We start from the raw sequence: 23,243 nt of genomic DNA, 5'->3' as shown, positions 1-23,243 counted from the left end.
TTTATTTCGCCCGGAGGGAGGTCCCTATAAGGCCTTTACACTGTCTAGAGAGTACAGTTCAACACGTTTGTTCCTTGACTCCCCAAGCCCCACAGATCGATCATCTTACGCTGCGCCAACCGTACCACTGTTTCGCTCCATGACAGACCTGCTTGAAGGTCAATTTCTCCAAGTGTTCAGCATCCTATTCCCAGCAACTGAAGCGCGATGTGTCGAAGTTGAAGCGTGGTTGTGTTAGTCATTGATGGTGGTTGGTACGCCGATTGTGTTTTCTCATGACGCTGTTCCCTGTTGACGGGCGGGAACCCGGGTGTACCCTGTTCGCTCAGGGGTGCCTCCAGCCGGCTTCGAACCGACCCCTCTGCGACGGACGCAGAGGTTCCAGACGTGTCACCACTACGCCATGGCGACCATGGCGGCGTGTAAGTCCGACGGGTCACGGGATCCGGCAGATCACCGGTAAATCCCTTAACCCCGCGCACGTTCGAGCCCGGGCGGCTAAGAAAGCCGAAAAAGAAGCCTAACGATCAGCTTTATAAGCTACAAAAGTCAAAAAATAGGTAGACTATTGCGGCCAGTATTCAATTATCGTATGCATCAATTTTTAACTTTTTTTTGCCGTTTTATTATTAAATTAAGTTGGCGTTGAAGCCGTAAAGTGACACAGCCAGGTGGTTGACACAGACAGGTGGTGAGGACCCACTTTACGTGGGTCTGTGGGACGAGTACCATTCGTCCACGTCAACTCTCCCCTGTAAAAATTCTTCTCTTCTGCGGGCTGTTAGCAGCCTGTTAGTGGATAATTATTTTCAGGTCACCCGACCATGCTTCTGCCTCTCCAGCCCTAACGGGGCTCTAGCAAGCACCAAAGGCAGACTTTGGAGAGTTCGTCTCCTCATGGGAAGCTGGTCTCGAATAACGGCATGCCTCGCGCTGCCTCGCCTTCTGCCGCCTCGCGGCATCGCCTTCTTCTGCCGCCTTTACTGGCTGGCCTCGACTTCTGCCGCCTTGCGGCCCGACCTCTGCTGCCGCCTCGCGGCCCTGACTGACTCTGCCGCCTCGCGGCCCGACTTCTTCTCGTCCTTCCTGGCACGCCTCGCGCTGCCTCGCACCCTCTGCCGCCTTTACTGGCTGGCCTCGCCTTCTGCCGCCTCGCGGCATCGCCTTCTTCTGCCGCCTTTACTGGCTGGCCTCGACTTCTGCCGCCTTGCGGCCCTGACCTCTGCCGCCCAGCGGCCACGACTTCCTCTGGACTGGTGGGCCGCGGGGGCCCCGAGGAGCTACAAGAGCCTAGAGCTCAAGGCCTCACCCGGGTGCCCCCCGGAGCTGCACACCAATCGACAAGACCTCTACCACCTGCTTGCTACGAGGAGCAGGCACGGGGACTTCGCCAACTGTCATGACCACGAAGTGGTCCCGGATCGAACGCTCCTGCGGGAGAAGACAATCGCCATCGGGGCGAACCCCCGACTAACATTGCTACACTCTCTGCTCCCTTTTTCTTTTATTTTTCTTTCTGCCCCGTAGGCCCTCCTCGAGGGCTTGCGGCCGGCCCATGACTTCGTGGGCTTTCTCAGTCACCCGGCCTCGGCCAAAGACTGACTACTATTACGGCTTCACTGCCGTGCCTGGAACCCGCTGACGGGGAAGGGCCCTGAATTTCCGACCGGCCTCAGAGCCTCAGAATTGCTAGATGGAGTGGTTAGGTGCTACACACGGTCCTTAGTCCAGGTACTCGGGATATTCTATGTATCTAGTCTTCTCTAGCCTAGCACGTCTTTTGCCCTTATAGGGATGTCCCAGACGGTAATCAATACTACTACTACTACTACTACTACTACTACCATTCGTCCACGTTGTATTATTAGCGCCCCCGCAGCGTGTACAGCAGGTCAGCTTCCTCCCCCCTCTTTGCCTGAGGGTTCGAGCGGCTGAGGCAATGTGGGCGTTTCAATGAAACGAATTCCTGATTGGGGTAGAGCATCGCAAGTGTGTGATGCTCAGGGGATGTAATTGCGCAACGAGCCTGCACACAGAATTATGACCGCAATGAGCAGAAAAAGTTCTCATCCGGTCAAAGATATCGCGTATTGAAACATGATGAGGATTTGCTCCATGAATCTGAAATGTTTGTACCGAAGAAATAGCTTCCAGTGTTTAGACAAAAGGAGGTAGGCTTGCCCATATCTCCGAGGCTTGAGGATAAAAGGAACAGAGCTGGCTGGGAAGGGCGTGTCGGACGACGTGCTACCACATGGGGCCGTGTGTCCTACCCCACATGTTGAGGAAGGACTAGGGTACCCACTTAAATCGGATGTTTCCTCACCGCTTGCCCTATCGCGCGGCGTTGTGGGGTCGCACAACCGCAGTGTGGGTATCCACTGGCCAATGATGGTTTGCCATCTGATTTGTCTCGGAGTCTACGAATAACTCACTGAAAAAAACAGTATCCGAGACAGGGGCTCTCCCGCTAGCCCCGCCACCCAGTCTACAGCATGGCCATGTCTCTGATTTTTGACGTGGATGATTCTAATAGGGTGTGGTTATATCCACAACAAGCTTCCGCTAAATCCACAATTTTTTCTGCCCCATCCCCCCGCCGCCACTGCCGCACCCAATCAATAGTGTGGAGATTTGTAGGCCAACGCCTCAAATGGTACTAGTTGTCAGCTGATGTCTGTACCTGATCCATGTGACCTTGGAACACGTGGTACCAATGACGACTTGCGGATGTCTCACAACGGGGGGGAACGAGGGGCAGACTGCGGCAGCAGCCTTGGCCGAGGCGTGAGAGAATTCTGGCTAGCAAAAACGAGGGTTGACCTCGCTCCCTCTTAGGTCCTGAACATACGAAGTCGAGTATGCTCGTCGAGGCCGAAAGAGCAGCAGCCCGGAAGTCGCTGACGACTACGAGAAGGGCCCCGAACACGAACGCCAAAGAGCCAGAGAAATGCTGGATAGGATCTATTTGCAGAGGACAAAGGTTGTGCGTGGCGCTGCGGCCTGGGGTCGGGCCCTATGAATAGGAGTGAGATTCCTATGGGTATTTTCCCGTAAGTCCTCAGCGTGGAGGCTACGTGCGGCGGAGGTTTGATGTAAATAGTGCTGCCTAGCCCAGCACGTCTTTTGCCCTTATAGGGATACCGCGCAGACGTTAATCAATACTACTACTACTACAACGGGGGGGAACGAGTCCGGAACGGTCAACCTTAGGGCATATCTCGTTACGAAATTGGAACACGGGGGACCAACCCCTCCATCGCCAGGCTTACTGATTCCCGTTGAACCATCAGGCTGAACGAGATGCGCCCAAATCGTCTTATATGCATGTTCCTCGTGTCTCAGGAACGGGTTGAGAACTAGTGGAGCACGTGGACCAATGACGACTTGCCACCCCATGTTACCCATGCACAGACCAAAACATCAAGCACCATTCATAAACAAGGAACATAAATCCATCACGGACGACTATGATGCCGATCTTGAGGCACTTAGCCGAGAATACTTCATGGCTCTAGTGGAAGATCTGATATTTCTTGCTCTCGTCAATGTTTTCTTCGTTCTAGGCTACGTGTTCCTCTATCGTGAGTTCCAATTATCTACCCTCGCAGATCATTCAACACAGGAAAGGGAGGGTCTGCGCGAGAGCATCCTACTCCAAGTCCAACATCAAGATTTCAATGATATGGACGTCACCGCTGTTCAGGATGATGTGACTTCGAATGCCTGCATATTCGAGATGACGACAGAGCCGTTGAAAAACACAGCAAGTGCGAACCAAGATGGGGTTGAATCAAAGTGTTTTCAGACTATCGAAAATACTGGTTGGGTTCTCCCCAGTGAGAACGGCAATGTTCCATTTTCTGAGTTAAAGGCACTCGGGTTGGACAAACTCCTCCGAATCAGGGACCTACCACTTCTGGGTGATGAAGTAAGAACTATAGGTAGTTAGGGCTAATTTTGTCCACAACCTGTACTAACTGTCTAAGGTGATCGAAGCGCCAGCAGTATATTTACAATCACTCCCTGCTAAAGGAGTTCGAAATACAATTATCGATACTCTGAATATATGGTTAAATGTTCCAGAAAAGTCGACAACCACCATCAAGCGAATTGTCACCTTGCTACATGAGTCCTCGCTGATGCTCGATGATATCCAAGATTCGTCCAGTTTGCGCCGAGGGATGCCCGCAACTCACACCATCTTCGGACCTGCCCAGACCATCAATTCGGCAAGTTACAAAATCATACAAGCATTGGATGAGGTGCTCAAACTGGGTAGCATGGATTGTGTCAGCATTGTGCTCGGTAATTATCATTGCCTCGTTCTTATGTGTGAATGTTGACGAACTGTCTACAGAGGAGTTGAAAATTCTATATATCGGCCAGAGCCTTGACTTATACTGGACTTGCAATCTCGTGTGCCCGTCCGTTGGGGAACACTTAAAGTCGGTCGATAACAGTATGGCTTGCCATCATAAATTCGCAGCATTCAGGTGATATTACTAATTTGTTGCAGAGACAGGTGGCATCTTCCGCATGCTCCTCAGGCTTATGGAGGCGACATCGCTTTCGACAAACAAACCCGAACTCCGTTGCCTTATCATCCTCCTTGGTAGACACTTCGGAATTAGAGACGACTACCAGAACCTGCGCTCAAATGACGTAAGTGATTCCGACCACGGAAGTCGCATCTTGCATGGAGATAACGAAAGGGGGAGAACTGATGTAGCTAACTCGGCTATCAGTATGCCAGACAAAAAGGGTTCTGCGAAGATTTGGACGAGGGCAAATACTCCCTACCTATAATCCATGCACTCCATTCTCTCCCAGAGGACCAGGGCATGGTTTTGCGTAACATGCTAGCCCAAAGACGAGTCAACGGCAAGTCGTCGCTGGAGCACAAACAACTGATCCTGCAGCTCATGGAGCAGTCGGGCAGTTTGAACTACACACTTGCGGCCTTGAGGCAGCTGCAGTCCGAGATCGATAAAGAGGTTGAAGCGATCGAGCAAGAGTCGGGGTTTCGAAATGACGCTCTCAAGGGGCTACTTTTCAAGCTTTACGTCTAGAATTTTGAAGGGCTGCACTCACAGGCACCCTTTAAGTTGTGAGAGCCAATGCTGTGTCCCTTTGGAACAGGGTCGGGGGCCGACTTTTAGGCACCCCCTAGTAGTGCGAGGTATCCTTTTTTTTCCCAACCAACGACTTTTTTCCTACTCAACGGCCTCTGTCACACATAGGATATCAGCCTCCAAAGGTCTGACCCCCTATTCGCACAGTCCGTTTCCACATTTCCCCACAGAAACGTCTAGGACGCACCATCAACGCATCAGTGGCTTCCAGATGATCTGATCAAGATGCTTCCATTCACTACCATTCCCTTCCATTCTCATATTCAGGCAGTCTATAAGGATCTCGCCTCTTTCCCACCTTAGATAGCAGAATCAAGAGTCTTCCAGTCCCTGATCTTTATGCCCACTTGCTCATCCTCCGTGCGATAGCCTCCCCGGTGCATGACTTGACATGCGCGGGGATTGGGCCGACTTTTAGGCCCCCAAGTAGATGACCTCCTGTAAAAAACCCAAGGCTATCACAGCCCCATTCTGTCGAGAAGAAGGTCCGAAAGAGTTCAGGTCTCTAGGTCTTCTCTCTGGGTAATACAACTTGAAACTGGTAAGGAAAGTCTGCAGATTGTTGATTCCTTCTTCCTAGACCACTGAGGGGTCCGGATGATCCCCTATTCGAACGGGGACCTTCTAAGGAGTCTCGAGAGACTGAACTATCAATCTAATAGCTAGAAGAGCTATTGATCGGGGAGATCGAGCTGAGGTTGCTGACGTAGATGACTTACGTGGCCTTCAGTACCATCTTACCCCCACATTGACGAAGAAGACCGGAAGGGCACGAGTAATGCGGGTGTGCGTTGTCCATGTCTCAGCTAGAGTTTGGGGGTAGTTAACAATCTGTCAGAACAACGGGAGCATGGGTCACGTACGATAGGGAGATAAGCAGATGACTCATTGGAATAGAGCCCGAGAGACCCCAAAAAGGGGCCCGGGCGCGCCCCCAAGAAGAACACACACATACGCAATTCACACATCTCTGCAAGCCCAATAATAGGCTTGCTTTCCCTAATAAGGCGGGGGTGGAGATTTCATACCCACCAAGGCCACCCAATATTGTCTCGCACTTGGGGTCATGCAGAACGAATCCGCTAGGATAAGGGAGCATGCCAGTGAAACCGCCCCGCATGTGCACATGCATGCTATTCATACTCCGCGGGGGGTGGGTGCAAGTGCTGGCTCAGGGTTGGCGATATTTGGAACGCTAGCCGCTCCATTCCCAGAGTACCGGTACGACCAACACATATCTAAAACAAACAAACCGCTTACAAATACGCCGCTCCTGCAGGCACTAGCAGGGTTCGGAGCATCGTACGCCAAATGGCATCTTATATTCGCCAGTCTGGGGTTACATTCAAGCTCTTGCTCTTCGCGTTGCCCAACATATTCACCTCCAACCCAGCACCTCACATAATCACACCCGGTGAAGCCGAGGCTGGAGTCTGACCAGTCTTTCACTTGAAGAGTCTCACGAACGCCCGAGGCAAGGCATCGCCGGTTATTGGATGCTCAGCTTCAAGTTCTCGAAAGCATCTGAAGCGTTCCGACTGACTTCTTACTCCGCACGAGCAATCCAGTACGTGCACGTGTCGCCATGGTGTATATGGTAAAGCTAAACCAGAGTCATTTAGAGACTTTCAAGATGGAAACAAACAAGAGAAACGACTTGCGACCTCTTGGCTCAGCCGCCAGGTCACTCATAGCCAGGTGTTTCACCAGCTGCGACCGTCACTACGGTCTTAGCACGGCCAGCTGCCAAGTCTATGACACAGCTTGGGTAGCTATGGTCATGAAGATAACTGACAGCAAGAAGCATTGGCTCTTCCCCGAGAGCTTCTACTATTTGCTAGAAATACAGGTGGATGATGGCAGTTGGGGCTCTCCTCCTGCAACACAAACCGCAGGAATCCTGGATACCGCTTCGGCCCTGTTGGCTCTCCTCAAACATGTCAAAGAACCACTCCAAGTGAACAATGTGTCCCTTGGAGAGCTGAGGAAACGCATTGCAAGCGGCTCTAAATCACTTAAGAAACAATTGGAGGCATGGAACGACGTCTTGGAGGTTAATCACATCGGTGTTGAGATGATTGTTCCCTCCTTGCTCAGTTATCTCGAGCAGGAAGACGTGGCGTTAAGTTTCGACTTCGCTTGCAAAGCGGTTCTCATGGCGATGAATAACGAAAAAATGTCCCGTTTCAAACCAGAGTCCTTGTACGAGCAGAAGCCATCGTCAGCGATTCACTCGCTCGAGGCCTTTGTCGGCAAGATCGACTTTGACCAGGTTTCCCATCACCTCTGGCAAGGTTCCATGATGGCTTCGCCCTCGTCTACTGCCGCCTATTTAATTCACGCATCACACTGGGACGAAGAAGCCGAAGCGTACCTCCGCCACGTTATCAAGGCCGGTGCTGGGCATGGCAGCGGCGGAATCCCCGGAACATTTCCGATAACGCATTTTGAGTACAGTTGGGTAAGTCAATATTATCAACTTGCTGAGGTGGGAAGAGCTGACAGTTTGATCTAGGTTCTGGCGACACTACTTCGGAGCGGCTTTTCCAAGTTGGATCTAGAATGCGCGGAACTACAATGCATGGCAAATACCCTCCGCAAGGCCTTTGAAGAAGAAGGTGGCATCATTGGGTTTGGTAAATCCCGTCCAACTTGCCTACACTGGCAGCGTTACAAAATATGGTTGTGTGCTGACCTAGCAATAGCCCCGCGCGCCCCAGACGTGGATGATACAGCCAAAGGCCTTTTGGCTCTAAGCCTGCTGGATCACCAAGTTAGCCCGGATCGAATGATTGAGGGCTACGAAGGACAGGATCATTTCATTACATTCGGCTCAGAACGGGATCCGAGTCTCACATCCAACTGTCACGTCCTCGTCGCCCTTCTTCACCAGCCAGATGTTTCTTGTTACCATTCGCAAATCTTAAAGACGACCAAATACATCTGTGGACACTGGTGGTCCAGTGATTGCCATGTAAAGGACAAATGGGTAAGTACCTCCTTTCCCGGGACTGGTCAGTTTATCTCTGACACTGGATCTCAGCACCTGAGCCACCTGTATCCGACCATGCTCTTAGCAGAAGCCTTTACACTGTTCCTTGAACTCCTAGACGGTGGTGCCCTTTCTGATATTGTCAGTCAGGAACTTCATTCGAGAGTTTGCATTTCCTTGTTTCAGGCTTGCTTCCGGACGCTGATGGAGCAAGAAGAGGACGGCTCTTGGGGCGGGCTCCCAGAGCAAACCTGTTATGCCATCCTGACGCTAGCCGAGGCCCGAAAGGGATTATTTTTCCGGGATCTGCTGGTCCAGATACAAGCTGCTATTGACCGTGGGGTTCTTTTTCTGGACTCCCGTGATTACCAGCGAATGGATCACGGCTGGGCCTCGAAAACAGCTTATCGAGTTGCTTTTGTCGCAGAAGCGTATGAGATTGCCGCTCTCAACGTTCCTCATGTGAAGCAGACCATTGGAGCTGTTGGCCATAGTCTCCCACCTGCTCTCACCGCGACAGAGCTGAATGGGTACACGAATCTGGTGCGCCAAACGCCACTATTTTCCAGGCTCCCGGACTGGGTACTCCGAGGGTCGCTGGTCGAATCAAGCCTTTTCATACCGCTTCTTCGAGCCCAACGACTCAAAGTGTTTGACAGAGACGAGATCCACATAGCCGAGGACAAGTATCTAAACATCATCCCCTTTACGTGGATTGGTTGTAACAACAGGGTTCGTACTTTTGCGCCTACGTCATTGCTCTACGACCTTATGCGGTTGTCTATGCTCGGCTTTCAGATCGACGAACTCATCGAGGCTGTCGCTTCGCCTGCTATCAAAGATGTCTCTATCCTACATGAACTAATCGATCAGATCATTGATGGCACGGTTCAACAGCAGAGCAGCGATCCATCTAATAACACGAATCGCTTCAAAAATGCTCAATCAACCACCGGTGACCTTGTCGGAAGCAATTCGCTAGCGCCCCAGGAAGTCAGCGTTCCTTTGACTCGCTTCGTGGCATATGTTCTCAACCACGAGCTAGTTTTGACCAGCAGTGCTTGGGATCGCCAGAACTTGTATCATGAGCTGCGAGCTTTTCTGCATGCCCATGCAACTCAAGCTGAGGAAAATTCACGGTTTGAGCAGCAAGGGCTGCAGAACAACACTGTCTACACATCCGCCAGGCGATCCTTTTTCAACTGGGTCCGCACAACAGGAGCAGATCATGTGGCGTGCGCATACTCATTCGCTTTCGCGTGTTGCCTCATCTCGTCCTCATTAGGTTCCGGCATAGAAGTGTTCCCCACTGTGACGGAGAAGTACATTGCAGCTGCAGCCGCTCGACATCTGACGACGATGTGCCGCATGTACAACGATTTCGGCTCTGTTGCTCGTGACACCGCAGAACACAACGTCAATTCTGTCCATTTCCCTGAATTTGGGCACTACTCATCCGTATCACCCGAGGAGCCAACGGAAAAGAAGCACGCTCTTGCTGTGTTGGCGGATTATGAACATGACTGTCTCATCCGTGCGCTTGATTTGCTTGAGCGACAGTCTCTGAAAACACAGCTTGGGCCGTGCGAATCCAGGGCTTTCAAGAAAAGGAAAATGAGTGTCATCAGATTGTTTTGTGACGTCACAGACATGTTTGACCAACTTTATGTTCAACGGGATCTTTCGAGTAAGATCAAAACCTAAGCTTGCGCATCAACCCTTGGAGTTATAGCTACAAAGAACAGCCTTAGATAGAGCCAAATTAATGAAAGGCTAAAATACTTCGAACACCCGTTAAGTTGCCAATGCAAGGGGCTTAACGGCTGAATATCCAGCCCGAAAGGGTGAACATCGTATACCTGCAATTCAACTTTCCTAGGGGGGACCCCCTAGAACCCCCCTTTCGCCTGCAGCGGCCATCCAGCTGTTTAAACCGCTCCTTGACTGGCCCAATCTAACTATATACCCTATATCGAACCGCCCACTTCCCTGTAGCTTATACGAAGACGGCGTTTAGTCAAGGTAAAGCGGTGGATACGGTGCATCGCTCAGCTGTTGACCCTGACGCCGTTGTTGGTCAGCGAGGCGCATTTTCATCCCTGTCTCATAGTCAGCCGTGAATGTAATACGTAGGAAACGCAGGCGTATAACCTTCCGTCGGCGTGTGGTTATAGAGGCTCTGACGATCGAAAGGCGCCTCAAGGAGTAAGCCTTGCAGCGACGTAACCCGTGACACAGCAACATAGCTAATGCCGGCCTGGAAGTCGCGTGTAGCGAGATCAGTAACTATTTGATCCTTCGTTAGGCTCTGGCATTTGTGAACAGTGATAGCAAACGCCACCATCAGGGGAGTCTCGCCTGACTGGGAGGATGGGTGAGATTTTCCTGCCCTCGTTAGTTGTTAGATACGGCGGTCCGTCGTAGCTATCAAAGTCCACCATAATAACGGCTGGGGGGTCTTCCAATCAGGGTGGCGATCAACGCAACCAACTCAACCTCAGCCCTCAGTTGAGTGAGTTGACCGATTAATAAGCTTTTCCTCCGTTGAGTTGATCAACCTTGGCCCTATGTTGAGTTGGTTGACGTTGCGTTGATGGTTGACCAGCTCCCCATGCCCCGTCTTACCATGCACCACCACCCTTTCGCCAACCCCACCCTTTCGCCAGGCAAAAAAAAAAACCACCACCAAAACTTAACTATTTCACTTACACACAACTTGACCAAAATAAAAGTTATTTGCAAATGGTTGCCTGGTGTAAATTTACAATTGATGTATCTATTGGATTTTAGGGCTTTTGACCGGCCTCCCCGATCGTGTGGTGCGCTGAGGTAGTATGGTTTCTTCTCTGACTTCAATAACTGAAGCAGCCTCCGATTCTGGCCCTGACTCCCCCGAAGAGCTATGGTTCACCACAACATGCTTCTTTTCGCTTCCTTTTTCTGGATTGGCTTCTACAGAGGCTAGAGCCTCGCTCAGAGTCATGAAACGTTTATTGGGATTCGGAATAGCCTTCCTCTTCTTCCCTCTCTTCAGGCGTGCCAGTTCCTCCTCCATGCCAGCAATTCTCGTGGCATGCGCCATTAACGTCTGTTGTTGAGTCTCAAAGCCTTTGGCTATCACGTTATACCGTCTCTGTGTCTTTGGTGTTTTTTTTAGCCCAAGATCGCGAATCTGGCGGCTGGTTTTTGGTGTATCATCCGAGCCAAAATACGGCGCCGGCTCCGGAGTCCTTTTTGGGCTGTCATTCCGCCTACCCTCTTGGATTTCTGGGTGCCGTAGAGCTTTGGCTCGCGAAATTGGCCAATTGCCAGTAACTCTCCAGCCGGAGAGTATATTCTTCTTCGTCATTCCCACTTCACGAGCCTTGGCGTAGGCTCTGATGAAATTGACCTTATCCATCGGAGCAGAATCAGTAAGGGAAGCGAACTTTTCCAACTCTCGTCGATATGCAGCTTTGGAGGCGTTGAATACTCCATTTTCCAATGGCTGGAGGCCGTGAGAGCAGTGTGCTGGAAGGTAGCAACAGTAAACGTTGTTCAAAAAGCATGTAGCCATCCATTCGTCCTTCGCTCGGTTAGCAGCGACCTTTGGCTAGGTAAACAAAGATCAGTACCGTTGCATGGCTCCCGTGGCCGTCTAGAATGATTAATCTGGCATTGGACTCCTCGGCAGGCTTGGTCTGGGGCAAATAGACTCTTTCAAGCCATTCAACACCAATGTGGTCATCAGTCCACCCGTTTGGTGAAGTTATGTAATGCCAGTTCGCTATCTTCTTGAATTCATGAAGGAACCACTGTTTTTGGAGTTCCTTTCCCCTTGAATATTATGCCAGGAGTCAAGGAACGGCCGTCCGCAGTGATAGCTTCGATAAACGAAGTCCAATTTCGAGTTTGTGGTCCCTTGAGAAGAGCCTTTCGCTTTGGGTCCGCGCTTCCGACCACCAGGCTATCCAACCCTAACGAAGAGAGTCTAGTTAGTCAAATTTCAAAAATAAAGAGAAAAGAGAAATGGCGGCTTGCCAAAACCGATCATGATGCCTCCTTCGTCAACGTTAACAATGTTCTCAGGCCGAATCCAGCCGTGCTGGCCCTCCCTGATATCGAAGTACCAATGAACCGCCTTAGGCGTGAAGGATTCAAACCTATTAGCTTCCTGACGTCTACCGATCTTAGTCTTAAGGTCTCGGTGGCGCTCGATGAATCTGGCTACCCAGTTGCGTCCTAATTCTGGTTGTTCGCCTTGATGTCTTAACAAGCCCATGACGCAAGCGCGAATCTGATTGTGGGACGGAGCATATCCCAGAGACTCCTGACGAAGAATCCAGAAAGCCAATTTATCTTCCTGATTCTTGGACAAACGCTGACCAGGCTGAATTTGCTCTTTCATGGCCGTCAGGCCGTTAAATCTGTCGATCAGAGTCCTTCGAGGCACTCCCATCTCTGAGCCGCTTGAGAGGGTGAACAGCCGTTATCGGTGATATCTAATATAGCCTCGGCCACGTCGTCTTCTGTATATTTCCAACGAGGCCGCGATGAAGGCATTTTTATTGCGTTGTGAGAGACTGGCATGAGAAATATTGGGAAAGTGTCGTGAAAACGGGTTAACGATCTAAGTCCGAAGGTTACCTAGTCGGGCTGACTCTAGCAAAGGTGACTGAGAAGGATGAATAATGTTGTTGGTGGAACGTTATGCCAATACACATCGGAATAAGAAGGGGGTCACACACGAAGGTTCAAGATGCATGTTCTATGTCTAAAGGGGCAGTCTGAAGGGGCTATTTATACAGGAGGTCTTAGGGACTTCTGGGGACCTCCTGAGTAATGGGCTCTACCCACGCATACGTGGCTGTGCCCACGCATAAAGGGGTTGCCTTCCTTACTCAGGAAGTCCTCATGCGTTCCTGCTACATGGGCCAGGAATCCCTTCTCCGGGTCCCTCCCTAACAGGGCTACCCTGGTCCACCGACAAATGTCGTTGGTAAGCGGTGGTATCGAACCTTCTAGATGACAACGTCATCTAGGCGGCCTGGGTGGCGACATCGCCACCAGGGTGGTTTTCCATATCTAAATATGGAAATACCCTTTCCATGAATGGCATGGAATAGGTATGGATATGGATCCATGTATTTCCATACTATTGGCTGAACCACGCCACTAACAAGGGTTCCTACAGGGGGCTACCTACAGGGCTGTGGGCCTGGAACCCCGCTACAAATCCGCACATCCACAAAATCAGCCTCACCACCAACCCACAGCATACCATTATCACCTGGCGACAATGGATTCTGAGCCTGTGTTAGTTATGTTTCTTCGATTCTGAATCCATTGCTTCGGATTCATTCGCGTCTATATCTCCCAAGACAAGAGAAAACCTGCTTTTGGATCATGAAAACATGCTCATCTGGCAGTAATGTACCGGTAGTAAAAGGGTTAGGGGAAGCGGAGTTCAAAGGCAGGAACCGCCTCATATATTATCTTTATTGTCCCCAGAATGATCCCTACAGTACTTCTGTCACCGCCAGCTTTCGAAAACACCCTGAGGGCAAGAAAGTATGACATCAACGTCGCAGAGAATTTATCTCCTCTTCAACCGTCCATCATCGAAGGATTTGATCAACTCTACGGGCAAGCGTGGGATCTGGGCCGTGTCTTCAAAGGCTACCTTGACCAAGAAATTATCAATAAAGAGAATTCGCCCTATTACGCCGCTTCTTTGGTCCTTCATCCAAGCTATCGCACGACGTACATCCACTCAAATTAGAAGAAGTGGCATAAAACTGCTTTCAAACGGGTCAAAGACCTTTGCTACTCTTACCGAAATACAAACGACGGTACAATTTCGTATCATGTACTGGACGAAGAAGAAGACAATGGCCTTGATGCATTTGATCGTATTTCAAGAAATCTGCAGAATTGTGCTCGACCTACAAGTCAAGACGAGTATGAAGATTACATCTCAGGTGATCCATATGAGATTGCGCCAACAACTGCTTTATCATGGTGGCTTCAAGAGCGACATAGGAACCGACGGCCGAAGTTATCACGAATGGCAATAGACATCCTATTAAGTCCCTGCACATAGAAATGGGCACCCCCCTGTTTTGGGCACCCAAGATGGGTGCCCAACCTAAACGGCTGCGTCAACTTCAACAGCAAATTTCACCGCGGAAACGCATCCAATCTGCTAAAAAATTGACGAGTGTGTTTTCAAGCCACTACTGATGAAATATACAGAGTCTGACATTCACAGCGCCCTTGAGGCAATCGCCAATGGCGGATCCGCCAAGAAGGCTGCTCGCGATTGGGGCGTCCGAGGGCAACTCTTACAATCGCATGCATGGTCACGAATGCAGAAAGGATGCATTTTCTGCTCTTCAGAGGCTTTTCAGACACAGGAAAAGCAACTTACCGAATGGATTCTCATTCAGGACGCCTTGGGCCTTCCTCCCACTCACTCGCAGATCAGGCAGTTCGCGCAGCGCATGCTCGCCGTCAAAGGAGACCACACACCGCTCGGAAAACACTGGATGCAAGCATTTTTAAGACGAAATCCTGCAGTTCGGACCCAGAAGTGCCATCACAGAGACTCTGCGCGTGTCAACGGCGCTTCTACCGAGGTAATTCGGCCTTGGTTCAACAATTTCTTCCTTCCCGAGATTCTGGCTATTAAGCCGGAGAACAGGTACAACATGGATGAAGCAGGCATCATGGAAGGACTTGGGGAGAATGGCCTGGTCGTTGGCAGTGCTGAAAAACGATCTGTACAAAAGAAGACGCCTGGTTCTCGGGTCTGGACGTCGTTCATCGAGTGCGTGTCCGCTGCCGGCACCTTCCTCCTCCACTCGTCATTTTCAAGGGCAAATCGGTCCAGCAACAGTGGTTCCCAGAAGATCTCAGTACTTTTAGTGACTGGCAATTCACTGCGACAAAGAACGGCTGGACTTCGGACCAAACTGCGGTGGAGTGGCTCGAAAAAGGGTTCATTCCAAGAACCCAGCCACCCCACCCCTCCGGGCGAAGACTGCTAGTATTGGACGGCCACGGAAGTCACGAGACGGGTTACTTCATGTATCTATTCTACCCGCATCAGATTCACCTTCTTTCTTACCTCCCCATACCTCTCATGTGCTGCAACCGCTCGATTTGTCTGTCTTCTCCGCTCTTAAGCACTACTACCGCAAACAGGTCGGATTTCTCAGCCTCCTGACCGATTCAAGCCCAGTCGGCAAGCAAAACTTTCTTTCCTGCTACCAGAAAGCACGCGAGCAAGCGCTCACTGTGTCAAACATCAAGGGTGGCTGGAAAGCGACGGGTTTGTGGCCGGTGTCGATGGCGAAGCCACTTTGAGCCCTCTTCTGCTGGAGAACAGCAACAGACGCAAAAGAAAGCGAAAAATGTGGCCAATGCATTCAATAGCCACTTACCCACCAGTGACTGGCAATCAGACACATCCCAGATTGCGTGGTCGACCCCGAGGCGCTCGCAAGATCTGAAGGTTCAGGTAGTTCAATTCAACCAGCTAGACGACGACGTGCCCACGAAGAGATTGCTGTTCAGGAAGATCACAAAAGGGTTTGACGAGAAGGATGGCCTTTTAGCAAACGCTCAATTGCAGATTCAGGCACTGGAAACACAATTGGCGGCCGTCAAGCCGAAAAAAAGGAAGAGGGTGGTCACGAGCCCGAATTCGAGGTTCGCCAATATTGAGGCAATACGACGGGCGCAGGAGGAGGTGAACGCAGCTGAGAATGAAGAATCTGATGAAACCGAAGCTGAGGTTTCAGAAATAGGTGACGATTGTATCGTAGTGCACGGTGGTGGGCAGTGAGAAGGGATTGAATTAATGGTGTTGAAAATGGTCGTGATTTTTTTGGGGTGCCCAAAACAGGGGGGTGCCCATTTCTATGTGCAGGGACTTATCAATGCCAGCGATGAGCGACGAGCCGGAACGGGTGTTTTCAGGGGCTCGTCGTACGATCTCCTGGGAAAGGGCACAATTGGATGCGGACCAAATTGAAAAGGGAGAATTGGTTGAAGCATTGGGTGAAGAACAATGTCTTGAAGAGGGAAGGGCGGTGGCGTGACCGTGGCGTGAGAATTCGTGCAAATTCCCGTCTGATTTCCTCCTCGTCTTGGAACAAAACACGTAAGATTTGCCTACCCTCTCTTTTGGACATTATCATTGAGCTCAATCAATTACTTCGTATTTTTAATTCACCATATGGTGTGAATTTGTCCATCTTGTCGAAGGTGTCTTCAGTGACATTTTGTCGTCGTGCACGGACCAAGTATGGAAAGGTGTATTGCAATACTTGCAATAAATGTGGGGCCGATACCGATTATCGATTGCAGGCCTTTCCATGTATGGAAAACCACCCTGTGTAAGGGGTTAGAATGTATGTAAAGTCTATAGCATATTAGGCAACAACTCCAATGCTTTCACCCAACATACATGGAGCGTTCCCTAAAGGGGATAGTGAAGGCGGATCCCTTGTAAAGAGACCAGATGTTGGACGATACTATGCACGATGCTGCGCACGATGTCGCGCAACAAGGTCCATAGAGGTCTCAGGTACGTATTTCGCCAGCCGCAAGAAGTGCGAACCTGCTTACACAAGGGGCCGAGTGTAGGGTTGTCCTACCACACCATCACCTTCTTCAGCGGGTTGCATCCTCCCTGTTGGCTTGACTTTGGAGCTTGGCCGGCTACATCCGCGATTGGTCAAAGCAAGCAGGAACAGTTGCTTACCTCTGTCAATCGGAAGTCAGCCGGCTGCGACCTCACTTTTTCCACTTTCTCTGCCCGCGGCTTGCCTAACCGAGCACAAGAAGTTTGGCTCGTGGATTTCTAAGAGCAGCATCCATACGACTTCGCATCAGATTTTCCAGGTCGCGATTTAGATGCGCCGGCGGTATGAGCTCGCGTTGTTTACCTGCCTTTGTGGAAGAACCCCGAGCTCTGGTGCTCTGGGCCGATAGTAGGACACCGATTGGTGTGGGCAACGGCTCCTATAACCGGAATAAGTGGGGGCAGACCATGCGGCCGCGGAGCTACGTATAACCAGTCGATGTCCGGTTTTCACACCACTTTTCTAAATGAAGGGTCGGACGGTGGCCGGGGGTCGCGGGACGTCTCCTCTATGTCGGACTGAAGAAGACGGCGACTGCTACCGCTACAGGCGACAAGGAAGTGCGTTCTTGCAGAAGGCGCGTATCGGACCCATCGTGGATGTTAAGTTTCGACGATCACTGATTACTCGGTTTCTTCTGCCCAGCCAGGTACGAATTGTGGGGTTGGATATTTGCGTGACTTGACCAGCCCGGTCAATATCACACGCAGATTCGTAGGGATGTGATTTTCCTTAAGCAGCAAGCAATAATGTGTCGGCTCCATACTCTCGGGTTTGGGTGTGTTGCTACGACAAAAGTTCTACGTCGCCGCCGACATCATGCAACTGGCTTGAACGGTGGCTTGCGAGGTAGCAGATGGCACGCCGATGCATCAGTGCGTACCGGTTTGTCGGGACTAGCTGTTACGGGGTCAGCACTGTTGGCACAGGTGCTGGGCGTAATTGATGTAAATTGAGCTACAAAGAGTGTAAAGGGGAGACATGTCTACATCGCTCCCTTTAGGAGTCGTGTCCGTGGCGCTCGCACGTGACTAGTCTGGCCATGCCAGATCTACACATCGGGGCGTAGCCCCTTACATTAGCCCCCTACTCCTCTCTGGCGCTGGTGCCCTTTTTCCTGTTCCTGGTCCCCTCTACAACGATCGTAGGGCCGTCGTCTATAGGGTCTGGTGCCGTTACTATCGACGGGGCGTCGCCATTAGTCCTAGCCCGTAGTGGTCCGCGTATTCTCTTGCCCTGTATCTGCAGCTGTGGTTGTATTCCTTCGACTTGCCCCTGGATTTGGGCCGGCTGTGCTTCCGTTGCCACTCGTCGGTGCTGGTATGGTCCATCGTTTTCGAGAGCCGGGCCGTATCTCTGTTCGTACTTATCCAAGGCCGCTGTCTGTTGCATATTGTCTAAAGAGGTCCAGGTCGGGTCTTGCCAACCTTGCCAGCGTACAAGGACTTCCCGCCTACGGCCGCGGCCGGTTCTCTTCCACCTAGCGCATAGTATTTCCTCTACTACTTGGTGAGCCTCCCCGTCTACTTGGATAGATGGGGTTGAGCGTCTGTGCGTTGCTGACCAGGCATTGGGTCCGTCCCCGCTCTCCGGAGTTGGTCGACGTGGAACCTATTATAGCAGCCCCTCGGGAGGTCTGCTAGTTCAACCGTGTACGGGTCGAGTACCTTGCTTATCGTATACTTAGCGTGCAGCCAGTCGAACTTCTTCTTAGGTCGCTCTGACGCGTAGTTCCGTAAGTCAAGCCAAACCCTATCGCCTACTTCGAAGCGTTCTGCCGCGTTCCGTCGTCTGTTAGCGAAGCGTTCTTGTTGCTGCGTAGCTGTCGCCATTGATGCTTGGCAGAGGTCCGTAATCTGTTGTAGTTTGGTAACAAATTTCTTTGCCCTGGTTTCTGGCGAATGCTGAGGATACTCTTCCGCATATGCTTCCGTAACGAGGGGAACTGGTGACTTCGGCTCATAGCCGTGTATAGCGAAGAATGGGGACATCCCTATAGAGGTATTGACCCGACCGTTTAACGCCATCTGAGCCGCGGGAACCCACTTATCCCAGTCGTTCTGGTTCTGGTTAATCACGGCGCGGAGGTATGCCTGTACTTCTTGGTTCATCCTCTCAGGGCCTCCGTCGGTTTGGGGGTGGTACGCCGTGCTTAGCTGCTGGTCGATCCCCAGTAACTTGCACATGTGCCTCAAAAGCGGCCTACCCAATTCGAGCCCCTATCGCTCGTTATAGCGTCGGGCCACCAGTGGTAGCGGGCGAAGCACCATAGAAAACGCTCTGCACATGCTTCCGCTTCCATCGTTGGCATCGGTTCGAGTATAACTTCCTTACTTAGCCGGTCCTTGATAACCCAGAGGCAGCGGTTACCGTTCGCAAGGGGAGGTCCGTAATAAAGTCCATCTGTATCTGGCGGAAGAAGCGGTCCGGTACGGGTAGCGGTCTAAGTAGACCCTTTTATGCTCGCGCCATATCTTCGTACGGCCGCAGACATCGCAGTTACGCAAGAAACGTCGGATATGCTGTTGCATTAGCGGCCAGTAGAAGTCCCTGGATACGGCTTCTATCGTCCCTTCCCGATCCCGGCGGCCTACCACATGGGAGTCATGAACCTTCTGGATTAAGGAGCCCGTAATTCGTTTAGCGACTCCTGCTCTAGCGGTGCTGCCTTGGCTGCTGCTTCTGTCGTGATCGGTGCGCCTGGCACCCATAAGAGGCCACGTAGTCGTAGGTGCCCCGAGGATCAATAAAGCACTCGGCGACTTGTACCTTCAGCTTAAGCTTGGGGTCGAGGACCGAGATCCGTTTCGTACCGCGTTATAAACGCTTGTAAAGACTGGATCCTGGTTTGCCGTTTGCTGCCATAATTGTTGTAGCTCTGGGTCGTGGAAAATCGTGTGTTCTTCTTCGCCTTCTCCCGCTTGAGTCGACGTTACTCCGACGTAGGTACGTAGGGCTGCTTCTGGAATAAGCTGCATATCTCGTGCTTCGTGATCCGCTTCGTTTGGTCGGTCCTGTTCGCGGCGAGAGCGCGTCTGGCACCACTGCTTCCCGTCCCGGACGGTACTGGAGCTGGAAGTTAAAACGCGAGAGATATTCAGCCCAACGTGCCTGCCTTTCCTAGCTGTTGGCGCGTCATGAAATACTCGAGGTTCTTATGGTCGGTAAGGATAACGAAGTTATCACAGCTTCGTAGCTCGGCTGACCATTGTTCGAGACAACGAATAATAGCGAGCATTTCCTTATCATGGATTGGGTAGTTGCGCTCAGCCGGTGATAGCTTCTGCGAGTGGAACGCTACTGGCTTGCGTTGTCCGTCGACTTCCTGCGTAAGTGTGCCCCAAGCGCCCAGCCGCTACAGTCTGCTTCTACGAAGGTTGGCCTCTCGAAATCCCATTGAGTAAGAATAGGGCGTTCGTAAATAGCGTCTTTAGTGTCTGGAACGCCATATCGTGCTCGTCCGTCCACTTGAACTTAGTCCCTTTCCTGTTAGTGCTGTTAGTGCAGTTATTTCCGAGGCTTGCGGTATAAATATCCGGTAGTAGTTAACGAATCCTAGAAAACTGCGCAACCCCTTCTGGGTAACGGGGACTGCCCACTCGACTATTGCTCGTATCTTGTCGGGATCTGCCTGAATGCCAATTCCTGCGTGAATAATGAATCCTAGGTACTTAATCCGCTTGACTCCAAATTCGCATTTCTCCGGGTCTAGGTGTAGTCCATGCTCGGCGAGGCGTTCTAAAACTAACCGTACCTTCCGGAAATGGTCTTCTCTGCCCGCTCGAATAGATAAGTATATCGTCCATATAAGCAGAGGCGAACTCGTCGAGGTAGTCTCGTAGGATACCGTTAATATACCGCTGGAAGGTTGCTGGCGCGCCACTTAGCCCGAACGGGGTAACCATCCATTCGAAGAGACCGTACCGGGTGCGGAACGCTGTCTTCCACTCGTCTCCTTCTGCAACCCGTACTTTATGGAACGCTTGTACCACGTCGACCTTCGTGAACCACTTCGCATCTTTTAGGTTGCGAAGTGTGTCCCTATTAGAGGAAGGGGTAACGGTCCGACTTAGTGATTGCGTTCAACGCTCTGTAGTCACAACAGAATCGCAGCCCGCCACCTGGTTTCCTCACAAACAGGACTGGAGCTGCTGCTTCTGAACTGCTTGCACGGATAAATCCTTTATCCACTAGGTCTCGTAGAGTCTTCTTAAGAACCAGGAGTTCCTCTCGTGACATACCGTATAGTGCTCCATACGGTAGTGGTAACTGCTGGCCATTCGGGTCCTCCTTGATTCTGATTTCGTGGTCTATGCCTGGCTTATGAGGATTCAGCTTATCAGCTTCCTTCTTCATAAATAGAGGCAGTAAATCGTGGAACCGCTGGGGTATCGTTCGGCGTAGCTCTGCTTCTGACATGGGTTTCTTTGGTGATAACGCCCTTTCGATATCCTTCATGCTGATAGCGAAAATCGCCGTGGCAGCTGCCTCTCTTCCTTCCTGCTTGCGGATCCTTTCAAAGTAACCCACAAAGGTACTGGCTAGTACGTGCTTTGCTTCTTCGAACTCCTTGGCTTTCGCAGAATATTCTCCTTCCCCGAGGTGATCTACCCAGTCTTGTGTAGGTTCATGCCATAGTCGTTTCTCGTGGGGCACTGAGTACGACTTTGTGTGGCATAACCAGGGTTTTCCTAGGATTAGGGGGAATTCCAATCGGGGCACCACGTAGGCACAGATCGTCTGTATGTGGCCGTTGACCTCCATTGATAGCCATACGAGGCCCCTAATCGTTGCTCCTTCCATTGCCCCTGATGCTCCTGTAATAGCTCGCGGTGCTATTTCCACTATAGGAACTTCCAACTTCTCGACGACTTCTTCGTCAACCGCGGCGTAGCACTGGCATCCTCGTCTACGAGTGAGGAGAAGAGATTGGTCCTATTGATAATGCTTCGAATTATTGTAGGACCAACTTCCATTTTCCTGAGAACTTCTCTTCTTTTGCCACTGCTCCGTTCTTTGGCCTCGAGACCCGTCTTTGTTTCGAGGCTACGCATTCCCGAGAGGGATGGGGTCTCGCTAAGTCCTGACTCTTCCTCACTAGAGTCGTTACCATCATCTTCCAGCAAGGGCATGATCCTAGCGGTGCGGACTTTACATCCCTCGACCGGCTAGGGTCCTGTCCTGGCGAGTAGGGCAAGCGGCAATGAAATGGGTGTTGTCGCCGCAGCGGAGACAACGACCCTCGTCACGGCGTTTATTCCGTTCGTCCTCGGATACCCACCTCGCCCGTTGCTTCCGTCCTGACCTAGGCTGGAAGCGAACCGTCTTGCTCGTTCCACTTGACCCCTGGCCGTTCGCCCGTCCTCTCTGACCCTGCCCTGAGTGCGTGTAACCGTCATTATTACGTCGCCGTCATGGTCGCGTGCGTCACGTGCGTTCTGCTCGGCGGGTAACGTTGCTGACGGTGCCGGGGTGTTGTCGTTACCGGCGACCTGGATGTTGCCGATGCCTGATGCCTGCCCTTGGTCACGTTGCCCGCGGAGCCCTGCTTCCTCTGCAACGCCTTAAACTTCGCGGTGTGCTCGAACGCCCAAGCAATCGGGTGTAGACGTTGGATGTACTCGTTGTAGTCCTTCGGCATGATAACCGGGACTAGTTGCTCACGGAGAGCAGGAGAGATCGAGTTCCGTAGCCATGCGAGCTTGGAAGCATTATCCCAGCTCGCGCCGCCCGCTTTGGTCAATGTTTCCTCGAATTCAGGGAGGAACTTCCCAAACTCTTGGCTGTCTCGTTGAATGAGGGTGCGCAGCCTGTCCTGCGCCCTCTCTGTCTGCTGCACGCTGCCGAACGTCTGGGCTAGGTGCGAGAAGAATTTCCGGGGGTCTGGGTTGCCCTTCGCGCTCTCTTGCCTCCAAAAACCCTCGACTCTCCTCATCATCTGATCCGGCAAGGTCTGCAGGATCTCGTACCACACGACGTTGTTATTGCCGTTTAGGCCCTCCTCTTCGTCGGTATTGTACTTAAATACCAGACGGTCGAGGTAGAAGTGGAAGGACTCGTTGACCGTTCCACTTCGGCCAAGTCATCGGCTTGCGCTTCTTGCCACGGTCCATTTCTGGGCTGCTTCCGGCCTCGGTTCGACGGGTAAGATCGCCGGGGTACTGAGCACCCCCGGGCTGGGTGTCAACGGTGGCGCTGCTAGGCCTAGCCCGGTGAACATCTTCCGCAGTTCTTCGTCTCCCGCGATCCCAGATAAGATCTGCAAGAGCTCTTGCTCCTTCCCTCCATCGGCTCGTTGCGCCGCCGGTCGCGGTGCCCTGCATAACTACTATTGTCCTCCATCTTGTTCGTCCGTCTCGTCGTCCGATCGATCGTCCGTCTCGTCGTTTAGCCTATCGCCTGTCTTGCTGTCTGTCCTGCTGACTGTCCTGCTGTCTGTCCTGCTGTCTGTCCTGCTGTCTGTCCTGCTGTCTGTCCTGCTGTCTG

General features: G+C 51.7%; 4 protein-coding genes across 4 annotated transcripts; 3 read left to right on the top strand and 1 right to left on the bottom strand.

Annotated features, from left to right (window-relative positions):
* Window positions 1-4,283: 4,283 nt before the first annotated feature.
* HRG_10034 (polyprenyl synthetase domain-containing protein) lies at window positions 4,284-5,072 on the top strand (the record flags this gene model as incomplete). Its single annotated transcript, XM_044868505.1, has 4 exons — window positions 4,284-4,308; window positions 4,361-4,462; window positions 4,520-4,665; window positions 4,749-5,072. 4 exons carry the CDS (start codon window positions 4,284-4,286, stop codon window positions 5,070-5,072), a joined length of 597 nt encoding a protein of 198 aa, XP_044716502.1.
* A 2,218-nt stretch (window positions 5,073-7,290) lies between these two features.
* HRG_10033 (ent-kaur-16-ene synthase) lies at window positions 7,291-9,424 on the top strand (the record flags this gene model as incomplete). Its single annotated transcript, XM_044868504.1, has 7 exons — window positions 7,291-7,596; window positions 7,651-7,771; window positions 7,835-8,124; window positions 8,179-8,657; window positions 8,787-8,859; window positions 8,926-9,333; window positions 9,413-9,424. 7 exons carry the CDS (start codon window positions 7,291-7,293, stop codon window positions 9,422-9,424), a joined length of 1,689 nt encoding a protein of 562 aa, XP_044716501.1.
* Window positions 9,425-12,112: 2,688 nt separating this feature from the next.
* HRG_10032 (tc5 transposase DNA-binding domain-containing protein) lies at window positions 12,113-12,565 on the bottom strand (the record flags this gene model as incomplete). Its single annotated transcript, XM_044868503.1, has 1 exon — window positions 12,113-12,565. The coding sequence occupies one exon, from the start codon at window positions 12,563-12,565 to the stop codon at window positions 12,113-12,115; it is 453 nt and encodes a 150-aa protein (XP_044716500.1).
* A 1,053-nt stretch (window positions 12,566-13,618) lies between these two features.
* Window positions 13,619-15,155, top strand: HRG_10031 (tc5 transposase DNA-binding domain-containing protein; the record flags this gene model as incomplete). Its single annotated transcript, XM_044868502.1, has 3 exons — window positions 13,619-13,843; window positions 13,889-14,195; window positions 14,362-15,155. 3 exons carry the CDS (start codon window positions 13,619-13,621, stop codon window positions 15,153-15,155), a joined length of 1,326 nt encoding a protein of 441 aa, XP_044716499.1.
* Between the last annotated feature and the right edge of the window lie 8,088 nt (window positions 15,156-23,243).

This window comes from Hirsutella rhossiliensis (genome assembly GCF_020360975.1).
Source record: "Hirsutella rhossiliensis strain HR02 chromosome Unknown scaffold00014, whole genome shotgun sequence".
NCBI classification, from domain to species: Eukaryota; Fungi; Ascomycota; class Sordariomycetes; order Hypocreales; family Ophiocordycipitaceae; genus Hirsutella; species Hirsutella rhossiliensis.
The sequence above is the reverse complement of the archived record's forward strand: the minus strand, read 5'-3'. Positions and strand labels throughout refer to the sequence as shown.